A 12598-nucleotide genomic window follows, 5' to 3' on the forward strand; every position below is an offset into this window, starting at 1 on the left:
ATATGTTTAACATTTTTTTTTCTTTTTTTTTTTTTTCTTTTTCCTGTAGTAATAGTAAAAATCTGTTTTTCTTCCCTAACTATGTGCAGGCTGGCATGGCTTTGACTTATGATCCAACAGCTGCTATACAGAATGGGTAAGGAATGCATGTTTTCTTACGCCTTTTAAAAAATTATTTCAAATGCCATTTTCTCTCTCTGTGGTGAAACTTGTTCAGAAGCAAATTCGCTCAGTCATATTTTGACTGAAGCATGTAATGCTATTTTGTCAAGTTCTTCTTTTAGTTTCCCTTTTGTTTTTATGCCCTCTTGTTTGTAATATCCTCTTGAATGGGAAATTGTTTTTCCTAATAGTTTCCATTTCTATTTGGCAACTGCTAGTGGATGTTTTTTTAATCGCTGTCGTGAAATGGAAACCAGTAAAATTTCCCTTTACTGTCTTTGCTTTTGTTGAAGTAGTCATTGAAGAGTCCAGTGTATTTTGGATAATAGAGCTGTTACTTCGTCTGGAGTTCTCTCTATAGGCTGGCTGGCTTCCATAGCATTGTCTGAATAGAAATGCCAAACAGGGAGAGAGGCCTTAAACTGGTGTGTAAGCAGATTGGATTTAGGGGTAAAATTCTGAGCAACACTCTCCTTCAATTCTCAACTACCGTTTGCCGACATGAAGAATTTATTCAAATTATTCAAATTCACTTTATTGGAATTATTCAAATTCGAATTTAGCAGAGAAGTTAAATCATCATGTTATTTAACTGCATGATTACGTTTCCAATTATTTCATGAGCTAGAAAAACAACGCCTTGAAATGTAGCTATCCTTTCAGACAGGTTAACAACAATTTGAAGATAAACAGGAGGTTCAGACCTGAACACTTTTACAGTCACTCTTTGATCAGAGAGATGTTTGATATGATTATCAAATTCCATGCATGATCCCATCTGCATATGCCCATCTGCATACTCCAGCTAAAAGGGAGAATGTGTTGATACAGACGAAAATGGGGTTTTTTGTAAAATATTTGTTAAGGCACTGCCACTTGAAGCATTTAGGGAAAAAAAAAAAAAGCTAACAGCTTTGGAAAAAAACCCCAATAAAAATAGTGTTATATTTTGCTTAATTGCCCTTTACAGACAGTAGCATTGTAGGACTCATGATATCCCCATGTTGTAGAGGAAGGGCCAAACCAGAGCAACTCAGAAAACAGAGGGGATAGACATAATGGTGATTTCAGAATACTCCGCTTCTGTTTCCCTGTTCTGACCTCCCAAATGAGTACTTCTCTTCTATCGTCATACTTTTCAGTTAGTAACACATTATATGCTATAAATAAAACTATCATTATTTCATAATCCACCAGTGTTTCATCCAGACAACTGGCTTTTATTTCAAAGGAATTCCTGCATGTCAGTTGAATGAATGTTTTGGAAACTGTAATTTGAATGATCCTTTGAGATTAATATCATTTAACTTCAGGATTTTTTCTGAAATTATGAAATTTATCTCAGAATCAGACATTATTTGCTTCAGAGAGTACTCATGCCGCTCAGGGGTTCAGGCTGCTGAGGTGGTTTGGTCTCTCAACTGTTTGAACGGAGTCAGTGATCATTGAGAAAAGAAACAGTACTCAATGGAGAATTTCAAACATGCACTTTTTTATAATGTTCTTTTATTTGTAAAGCATGAAATAAACTGCAGTGCTGGATATCTCTTTAAGAGTGACAATTAATTACTGCTTTGACATATCTCATCTTTCCAGAGCGTCAAAATATTTTCAGTTTAATCAGGACAAAATGATCTCATTCAAAATGCTCTTGTAGTGTGAGTTTGATTGCACGCAGCATCATGAGGAGAAGCTCTTACTATGTGGAAAAATTGATTTGTCCACCAAAAGTCATGCAAATGTTGTTCCATCCTTTGGTTGCATCTTTAAAAGGCTTTCACTGAGGATGACCGGAACCCTTTGGTTACACAGTTTCTTTTCTTAGACATTCACTTAGTAGTCTATACATCTCTTGTAGTTCTAATTTTTTACTGGTTTTCATAAGCTTCTTTTCTTGTAAGTACAATGAAAATCTAGCTCATGGGTTTTATTTTCGTTAAGTCTGGGACCACCTTGATGCTTTGCTCATAAAATACATGAATGCAATTTGTTGCTCACTGACAGAACACACAGGTATCATAGCAGGTGCATGGCCATAATGAAAGAGAGTTTTAAAGGCTCTTAAACACAGTGAAGCAAAAGAGGTTGACTTAATTGTCAGTGAAGGGGCGTTAGGCAGACACGTTGTTCTTCCTCACAATAAGGACAGTCTGGAAGAGAGCACAAAGCTGCTGCTTGCAGCCCCCTTGTGTTGGTGGTGTGCCCGTGCCCACCCTGTGGGTAAAATGCTGCATAATACTTTAGCAGTAAAGTGGAGCAAACTGTTAAGGTTTACATGGAGCAATGTTAACCAAAGGTCTGTAAAACAAAAACTGCTTCCTTGTTTGATGCAGTCAAGTTTAAGCGAGTGTTGATCCTGCACACAGCTCAGGGCATGTTGATGTGTTGTGTTGATAAGCACAAATTGCTCAGTCCTTTAGGTGCCTGCCAGTGAGGAGCTTAGTGAACTGAGGCTGGAGGTGGGAAATGTTAAGATACCCAAGGTGAGGTGAAGATCTAGGTGAGGTATGAATTACCAGTGAAAGAAATCTTGACTGCACATGCTAATGTCTAATATATTAGAGTCCTTTATAGGGTTGATAGATGTATTTTGATGCATGTAAGTTGCTAAATCCATGCAGGATTATGTGGAGGATAGAAGTCTACTAAAGAGGAATGTCTCTGCCAGTGTCACGGGGTGATATCTAACACTTGCAATTCCTGAAGAGGCATGGAATATATTAGGTTTTGGGTTGGAGCATAGACAAACCTCAGGGAAAAACCTGGACTCGTGCATGTTGTCCAGATGAAAAGGTGGGTTCTCATTGCTCATGTTGTAGTACTATCACTTTTATTACTGTATAACTGCATACTTGCCTTGAAAATCTATAGCCCGAATAAAACAGAAGAGAGGGAGAGAGAGGCTTTTACTAAAAATTGCTAAGATTTTTCCCCACAAAGGAATAGATAATTTCCTTCTGAGTCTATTACCTTGTAAAGCTTTATTCTCCATTTCATTATATTGTTTTTATGCCCGTGTAACTCTGTCTAAGTATCTAGTGAAGTTACATCAGTGTAAAACTGGGTATAATGGAGTGGAGAATCTGCCCCATAGTGTACTATATCATTGCAGTATGAGTTTCTGAGGACGTGGCAACCACACACTTTAGTAGATAAGCTCTTTTCCCTTGCCAATCTCTCTGTGTCCTTTTTTGTTTTATAATCAGCCTTTTCTGAATTGCATTTACAAAGGTACTCAGTTTTTGTGGAGAGTAGTGTGTCTGTTATAATATGCTATTGATTTTTCAATTTGTGGTATTAATATTATTTTAGTGGTTTAATGCACTCGTACAAAGAACAAAATAGAGCTCTTGTACTCATGCTGTAAGGATGCTTGTTTAAAATGTTCCTGAGGCTTGAGTCCTCCTGGCTATTTGACTAAGATTGTGATGTGCTGTATCAGTTTAATATCTGATATCTGTGGGACTTTTCTGCGCATTTGCTGGCCAATGGGCGCAATATTCAGATAGGTCTTTTTCATCTCAAACATCTGACTCTGTGGCTTATTGCAACTGAAAATTGCTGCCTTGATAACGCTTGGTAATACTCTTACATTATGTGAGCCCCAGGATACTATTTATGAATCTAACTTTTTCAATACTGCCTGCAGGCATGAGGCATGAGCAAATGGTGTTTATTGCAGTGCAAATAGGGTCTTGCTCTTGTGCAGATTCTGTGTGGAAGCTTGTACATTCCCCCATAGGATAGGAACCATATGGATTTTTTTTTTATTTTATTTTTATTTTTTGGCAGGAAAGTAGCGACCAGACGCTACAGATAATGCAGTCCCAAAATGCAGCAGGAGGATTGATGTAGGAGAGGAGTATGTGCTTTGTCTGTTAAACAACAGAAACTGTTCTTAAAGCATTGCCTGTGTATGTCTGATGATGTATTGGGAGTGCGCTTCTTTTTAACATCTTTTAAAAACATTTTTTTTGAGCCCTGTTTAAACCCCTCTTCATGAACCTCCAGGAACATCTTTTGACCTTCTAATGATGAGTTTTCTATATGCATATAGAATCCATGCAGGCTGAAAAGGTCTATTTTTAATACAAGTGTGATGTCCATTTTGCCTCATTCCTGCCACATGCCTTTCTACTTTTGCTTCTAGCATTGCAATTGCAGCTGAGGAGCAGGGACAATGGCTTCTGCCTACAAAAAACTGCATGGGCCAATCTAAGTGTGCAAACCGCATTTGCTGAAAACACAACTGAGCCTTTTGGAGAGTTCTGCTTAAAGCTCACAGGCCAATCACCACAAAGCCTACAGCTCTCAAAGTACAGTATAAGATACTGTACATTTTAATGCCAGGAAACCTGTGGTATAATTGAACAATATCTCTAAAATTAGTCAATGCTGGTATAATTCATACCTCTTTCCACTCCTCTTTCCAATATATTCTGATGACTGATAATCTTGTATTCCCTTGGACTTGCCTACAACATGCAACTTCCACCTCATGTAATCTCTTTCTGAGCCTAAAGAAAAGAATAAGGAAAGCCTAAGATCAAATACGGCAAGAATAGCAGCTGTACGTCTCGTTGGGATGCTGTAGGGTTTACACCAGAACAGGCAACTCTTGCGTTTTCACTCCTCCTGTATTTTTTACATCCCCAGCATGCCACTTATGCCAATTCCATGTTAGGATATTAGCCTGTTTATATGTATAGGGAATTTGGGGAGGCGCCTCCATGTCCCATGACTGACAGCATGTTGAAGCCTCTTTGTGAGTGGGCCCTGCTAGGGCAGTGCATGGCTCCACTTTAAGCATGTGTAAGAGCTTTGGTTTTTTAAAGAAAATCCTTTTCCTCTCTATTTTTTTTATTGTAAATGTTCCCTATTACTTATACTCAAACATAATGACTGCTTTGGAGCCACTGTGGTCTATAGAGAGTGAGATACGCATTTTTTTGAATGATCTAAAATAAATATTTACCAGCAAGATGCAAGCATCGAATTAGTTGCCTTTGATACTTGTTTAAGCACTCACAATTTTTTGTTCTTTTACTAATCATATTGAAATGTCTTAAATTTGCAAACTGTGGCTGGAAAAAAATCATAAAAACCAATCTTTCTTTTCAGATTTTTTGAAATGCACTTCCTTTCCAATTAGATAGAATATAGGCAGTCTAGTTGCACATATTGTATTTGGGAACTTTACAACCTAGTTTCCAAAACCTGGAGATGCATGGAGATAGGTGAAAATAAATTCTCATAGTTGGTGGCAGGTTGAGCATCCCACACCTGGTGGGGGTTCGGCTTGGATCTATCCCCAGCATGACACCCCCATCCTCACCATCCGACTGTACTTCACGGGTGGCAGATAGCCATGTCCGTTCTTTAGATCCTTTGGGCACAAGCAACACTCACAGGGAGACAAGCCTTTCTCTTTGGGTATACGGGATTCCTGATTGCAAAATATTTGATCTACTGCCTGTCACAGTGACTCAGATTGTTAAACTTGCTTTATTATTATTAAAATTGGAATATGTGAACTGGATTTTCTCACGTCATTTGCTGCATCAGATTTCCTTCCTTTCTCTTCTTTGATGCTCTGGTGCGTGCATTTTTGCAGTATAGCTGAGTGTCCTGATAGAATGTTTTATTTGCTGGTTATTTGAGAGCATTCCAAAGTGCTACAGATAAATTTTATTGGCAGGGGTGTTGGAAGGGTTGTATTTTTCACATTACTAGAGTGTATACTCTGCAAGCTTATGTACTATTCAGATAACTGCATCTCTAAGCTGAAACTGAAATAGTTAGCTGTCTGTCAAGTTCTTGGCTTAACATGTTTTCTGTAAGTTTGGTAGTACTTCCTGGGATTTATTGGAAATGTTGTTCCAAAGACTCAACGTTACTTCCAAATTGCAAGTGGTTTGTCCCCTGCATTTATCTTTGTCTGACCAATTTCTAAATGGTATGAGTGTAGCATCAGTGCCAGGCTGATGGACAGACAGAACAAGAACAGAATGAATATGTTGTTTTCTACAAAGAGTTTTGGTTTTATACTGTTCTTAAGTTCAATAGATTTATATGTATTTCTGTTATGCATTTTACCTTTTCTATCAGTCTGCCATTGACTATTTTTATTTTCCTCACACAGCATTTCTTAGTTCATCCACTTAGCAACAGCATAGCTGAAGTAATTTCTGGTTAACCCTGATCTAGGAGAAGACCCCCGTAATAGGCATAGGCATCATGCTAATGCCATAGATGAACCCAGCCAGTGCTATAAAAATCCTTTCACCCTCAATTATCTATGAACTTAATGTTTGATACAAGCAGAGGGATACAAATGCCTCTAAGTTCTCATAATAGTATACATATAAAATTGGGCAAAGGCACTGTTTTAAAATAGCCTCTGTGTGAGCGTTGTAAGGGCAGATAAATGTTCCTAAAATAGCAATGTATTTCTATTAAACAAAAAATCACTCAAATGCCACCTGCTGCTTTTGGCATTTTAAAATCTTATTTGGAATTGAGAGAACAAATGATTGCTTCTCTGTATCCCTTTCCCCTCCTAACTTTGAATGTTTCCACCCAACCTTCAAAGACAGCAGCCGTTTTTTCCAAAGCTATTGGTTGCATGGTCAGTGGTTATTTGAGCCTGAATCCAGAATGAATGCATCCAGTCCGAACTAGACTGATTAGTACTAAATCTGAGATGCCAGGGCATTCAGGAAATAGAGCACTTGTTTAAAGACCAGTAATGATTTTTTTTTTGTTGCATGACTCTCATGGAAAGCTACTGTTGATTGCCTCAGTGTGGGGGGAAAAAAAGCATAAAAAGAGAGGGAGTGTAATCCACTTCACTGTTACAGAGAGAGCGTATGTGCAAAATCTTCTGTTACTTGTAAGATTAGTTCATGCTTTATGAGAAGGATCTTCATGGGGTTTATGTCGGACAAGATAACACTGCACAGGAACGTTTCTCAGAGTCCAAAGTATAAGCATTTTGAAAGCTGTGAGACTACAAACATTGTTTTTTTAAGCAATTCGAATTTTTGGGCTTACAGTTAAAACTGAACTAAAGGCAAATGCAAAAATCTTTACAAACGTACACATGTTAAGTAATTACACAATCCACCAGTAATGATATTTTCAAAGTGATAATTTTATCAATAATCATTAACCTACAGGGAAAAAGAAGGACTATAACTTCTATTACCATCAAGCAAGAGAAAGTGCAACTTTTTTTCCTAGCATGCAACACTGGGAATAAAAGCAACTAAATCTGAGATTTTCAGTGCTGCCCGGGGCATTTAGACTCATAATTGCAGGTACATTTTACAAGAAGGTGGGTTTTTTTGCTCTCTGCCGAGATGACTATGAAAATTTCAGCCAGAGTTTTTGTAGCCATCCCTGAATAAAGTAATTCGGGCTTGTATATGGAATGTGTTATTCTCAGCACTGAAGCATTAAGATCTGAAAAGAAAACAGTACAACATGTAAAAATGAAATCAGTAATATTGTCTTCAATATCGCGTAAGAAATTTCCTTTCACTAGCTAGTGCTCTGGTGAAGCAGCTGTCTTTGCATTTCAGATAATTACTTCTTGTATCGTGAAGTTCTGTATTTGTACTAGTTGAAGTGAAAAAAATATGCTTTGTGTAAATATTCCTCCTCCTTTCCATTTCCAAGATCTGTTCAGTGGAGACATCACTTTTATTGTGGTTTTGGAAATAGATGGACATAATTACCTATGTAGAGTCTTTTTTGTCTTTGCCTGGGAGGCAGTGAATTAGTTAGTCAGAGCGTAGCAGCCGAAAGGTTCAAAAAATCTCGCTTTTGTTCTTTGTTTGCAGATTTTATTCCTCACCGTACAGTATTCCAACAAACCGCATGATTCCACAGACATCAATCACACCATTCATTGCTGCTTCCCCTGTCTCTACATATCAGGTACGTCAGATTTGAGCTTGTCTACTTTTTCCCAGTTAATTGTGTTTTGAATGTGGATGAAGGCAGAGTGCGTACCACAGAAAATTGTGCAAGTGCTTGAGCTCTTGGGTCACACTTTAAAAAAAGTCTTTCTAGTGGTATTCAGGTGTCATTTGGTATAGGGTTTTAAGTATTTCCTGCATTCTTTACACTAGAAATGAAAGCCACCATATTTTTTTACTTCAATCAGCTTCTCTAGTAAATAGCATTTTGCGTCATTCCCAGTTGACAACAGCAGAAGCTTATCATTCTTATTAAAATGTTTTGTCATTTTGGCTCCCCTTCATTAGCCAAAAGATTTTCTAAATTCATTTATTATAATTTATGTTGACTGCATCCTATTTTGACCTTTTAACCTCAGCTGTATTTGCTCCAGTAACAGCATCCTATAAAAGCACTCATTTTTATCCAATAATCCCTGACAAAGCCAATTACTTGAGGATCACTGTCCTCATATCCTTCTTCAGTCTCCCACATGTTTTGTTGTTCAGATTTTCTCCTTTCAGCATATCCCTCACAGATCTCCACTGAGAAATTATTGCCATGCTCTGGCTTTCTGAAATGGAAGTCAAAACCAGGTTGTATAGTTTTATTATTAGTCGTTCTCTGTGAACATATCACTTCACTCTGAGGCTGGTCATTGGCTATACATTTTCCCATTTCAGTTATTTCTGTCCTATAGCATCAGTGCTTTTCCAGTCCTGAGTCCTAGCTGAGATGAGCTACCCAGACTTGCAAAGCTGCATGGTGGGTTGTTCTTAATGGTAGAATTGGGTTGTTGGGTTGAGTTGTGGGGTTTTTTGAGATGGTGTACTACTGCTAACAGGTAATTCTGGGAAGTTGTGCTTACACTTACTGTGTTTTGAACTTGATCTTCAAAGATGAATGATTCTTGTAATTTTCTTTGGCTTTTGTGTTATTTAATTTTAAATGGCTATGTAACGCTTGTTGAACAACAGTTGTTTTGGTGAGATCAATTCAGTAATTTCAGTAAATGGCAACAGCAAAGAAATGTCAGTGCCAGAGGCATATGAGTGCAGCTCACATGCACTTTTCTCAGTAGTAAAGCTGGCTTAAGAGTTACACCTCCTCCCTCTAATTCAGGCTACTTAACAGGCCACCCAGCCACTTATTCCTATCACTGGTCCACAGTTTGCAGTTGCTCCCTTCTTCCATCCCAACTTAAACCCTTGGATCGGTTCATGGTTTGATGCATTTGCATGGCTGGATGCATATGCACCAAAACCATACTTTTTTTTTCTTTTTAACCCGTATCATTCTGTATAGATAGTTTGCAGGGTAAAACCAAAGGCATTTGCCCTGTCACAGAGGAGGAACTGCAGTGCTGCAAGAATGGGAGCAAGGAACAGCAGTAAGCTGTGGCAGCTCTAATAGAGTTTAATTAGTGGGGATTCATAACAAAAAAAGTCTGTAGTAAACATTTATTTTCCTGTGTGTGCACTGGGTTTGATTCTAAACGTGTTTCACTGAACTTGCTTTTCACCAAAAAATTTACTTTGATAAACTTCAGCAAGCATAGAAGTACACAATTACGCAAGTAATTCTCACCATTTGCTTTATGAACATAACCAAAGGGTATCTGGAGAACTGGGATCTTACAGCTTTCTTGTAGCCATCCATGCTCAGGCTCAGACTGAGCATGCCACATGCCCATCTCTGTAAGCGTTTAGGATAACTAGTAAGGTGCCCAGTGATGGCTACAGCACAGCTGTAATTTTTATGTACTTCTTTTGTGCTGTGCTGCCCAGACTGATGAAAAAGGAAACTAGGATACACAATTCTTGGGATTGAGTCTGAGTTCTGTTAACATGTGGGCCATTTGCACTTGGCACAAGAGGGAGTTATGGCTCAGAGATGCAACCATAAATGTGCAAGTGCTCTGTGATGTATCTAATTGTTAGTAAAATTGGTGTATCCATGGGATGTGTTACATGTCAGTCATAAGGCAGAACAACAAAGACAGACTTTGCTGAGGTATATAGAGTTCTGTTTGGAATGGACTCCACAATGATCTTCAAGGTAAGAGCTGATCCTGGGGGGCAGGGACATCTTAAGCCAGCTTTGCCATGGAAGCTTTCCATTACAATATGCTTCAAAAACACTGAATTTGATCTGCAGTTCTTATTGAAAATGGAATAATTCATTCTGAGATCTCTGAAAATGTTATACCTTTATAAATGCATACAGATAGTTTTGAAAATAAACTTTGAACAATGTATTTGTCCTGCACTGTTGGTTGGATGACATGTGCATGATTATATTGATGGATGAAAGCAAACAATGCAAATGAAAAAAATAGGACAACATGGGATATTGAAGAATGCTTTATGAGATAAAATGGTGGGGATCGTGGAAGTGGTACAATCACTCATACTTCTGACTTTGGTAGAAAAAATTATGAAATGTAATTTGAAAGCTTTTTCCTTTGTCAATAACTTTATGAAGCATAAATGAACTTTGCATTGAGCTACATAAATTGTCTTTTTCCAAAATTAGCTCTGTAGTTTTAATAGGAAGAATATTTTCAAGTAAAGTTTTGAGTTCTGTTTTAAACTTTGCTGTGCTAATTAAAAGTATTTGATATGCAGGTCCAGAGTACTTCATGGATGCCTCATCCGCCATATGTTATGCAACCAACAGTAAGTGGATACTTACTTATATCCAGATAAAAGTGCTTCCACTGTAGCCTTGCTTTGTTTGTCAGCCACATTAAAGTCCTAGGTCATGCAAGAGCTGCCAGCTGCTCCTTCTGACAAGAGTCCTCTGCTGCAAAGATTCTGCTGCTTTAAGGAGGATGGGTGACATGTTATCTGATTGCATTGATTATATGAGAATAACAAGCTCTAAAGTGTTTCTTCTGAAGCTCTGCTTCAGGGACTGCAAAATAACTGCATTCTTATGTACTTTGAATTGCCAGGATCAACATGTTACCCCTCCCTTATATGCTTATTAATCAAAAAAGTCCTTTGTAGTTGTATATACTTTAAAGGGTCCTCAATGCCTCAGTAATACATTTCAAGTGCTGGAAAGGAGTAAAGCATAGCTGTCTTATAGAGCCTGTGCCAAATCTACTTTAGGATTTGACCAGTCAACTCTATTTTTTTTTCTTTCCCCCTGAGTAAATTGTCATCTTTCATCAATTTATAAGTACTACTCAAAGCTGCATTACACTTCTACCAACATTCATTAGAAGCAGTGCAGATGACTTTTTGTTTACTTCACAGAGAGTTTTGATGCACCTTGCCTAAATATTAGTGATATACTAGGAGAAAACAGCATACTGAATCCCACTATGTACAGATTGCTTTTGTTTAATTTCCTGCCTTTGATCAGTTTCTCAGGTATGGATCCACTTAACAGGATCATTAATCAAAATTCAAATGTGTACTCCATGTAAGCATCAATACATTGATTTATATGAGGAGAGCAAAATGAAAACAAAGGTTTATAGTTTGGGATTGTTTGTTACTCACATTTGTGTTCAAATGTTTTGACTTCATAATCGCACCTCTGGTGGGATTTAGCTAAGCAACAGTATGGATATAGTTACACTAATACTCATTTAGTAGCACAGGACTTTCATCCCAATTTGAAGCCCCATTCCACATCCCTCAACAGATTGGAGACAAGTTCTTCAGTTTTCTCTCACCAGGCAATGATTATAGAGTGGACTGAATGTTTTCTGGAAGCCCAGTTCCCACTGTTGCAATGCTGTGTGTCTTTCCAGACCCTAGTGAAAGTTTTCGTCTTGATGGAGTAAAGCTGCTGCTGTGTTCCTTGTAGGGAAATGAGCTGTATCAAACAAAGCGAGATTTAAAATCAGTCCTATATTGCAATATTTGGGCTTAAGTGTAGACTACAAGAAATCTCAAATGAGTTATCAGGCTTGTGGGACTCGAAGAATCTCTAATCCTTGGAGAAAGTCCTCCTTTCTGAAAAAAACTAAGTATTTTACCAATTTTTGTGTGTATGTATATTTAAGTTTTATTTGGCAATGTTCTGTAGAGAATTTTTCTGTGGTACTCCAAGAGGTATTTTGGTGTGGTAAATTGGATGTATTTCCTCCTTGGTGACAGGCTGTGAAGAGAAAAATAACCTTTATACTGAGTGGCACCCTCAATATGCCAAGTGCAGTTTGTATTTACTGCCAGCCAGAGAGTTGTGTCAGTGAAACTTGGTATGCTTATAGGTGGAAGAGCAGAGAAGCAGCAGATAATTGGTGTAACATTCCAGTTCCACTGTTGTTGCTATTGTGGGTTACCTCCATGTGTTGTCTACAGCCATTCCAGTCTCTTTACTGAAAGATTTTTCCCATGTGTTTCCCAAGATTATGTTCTTAAATAAATGGAAATGATGCATTTAGTGCTGGAAAAGTATAAAAGCAAAAAGGCAGAACTACCATTCCCCAGGTTTCATTCAGAGATGAATTCTTTAT

The 12598-nt window shown here is 37.9% G+C and overlaps 1 protein-coding gene across 8 annotated transcripts in view; it reads left to right on the plus strand.

Annotated features, from left to right (window-relative positions):
- The window catches only part of RBMS3 (RNA binding motif single stranded interacting protein 3), a 725855-nt gene that overhangs the window by 642033 nt on the left and 71224 nt on the right, over positions 1-12598 (plus strand). For all 8 annotated transcript variants that reach the window (XM_054058446.1, XM_054058453.1, XM_054058447.1 and 5 more), the window contains 3 exons: positions 90-136; positions 8007-8103; positions 10752-10802. In XM_054058446.1, coding sequence (XP_053914421.1) covers positions 90-136; positions 8007-8103; positions 10752-10802 — 195 coding nt within the window. The remainder of the gene's footprint in view (positions 1-89; positions 137-8006; positions 8104-10751; positions 10803-12598) is intronic.

Source organism: Cuculus canorus, chromosome 2 (genome assembly GCF_017976375.1).
Source record: "Cuculus canorus isolate bCucCan1 chromosome 2, bCucCan1.pri, whole genome shotgun sequence".
Lineage (NCBI taxonomy): Eukaryota > Metazoa > Chordata > Aves > Cuculiformes > Cuculidae > Cuculus > Cuculus canorus.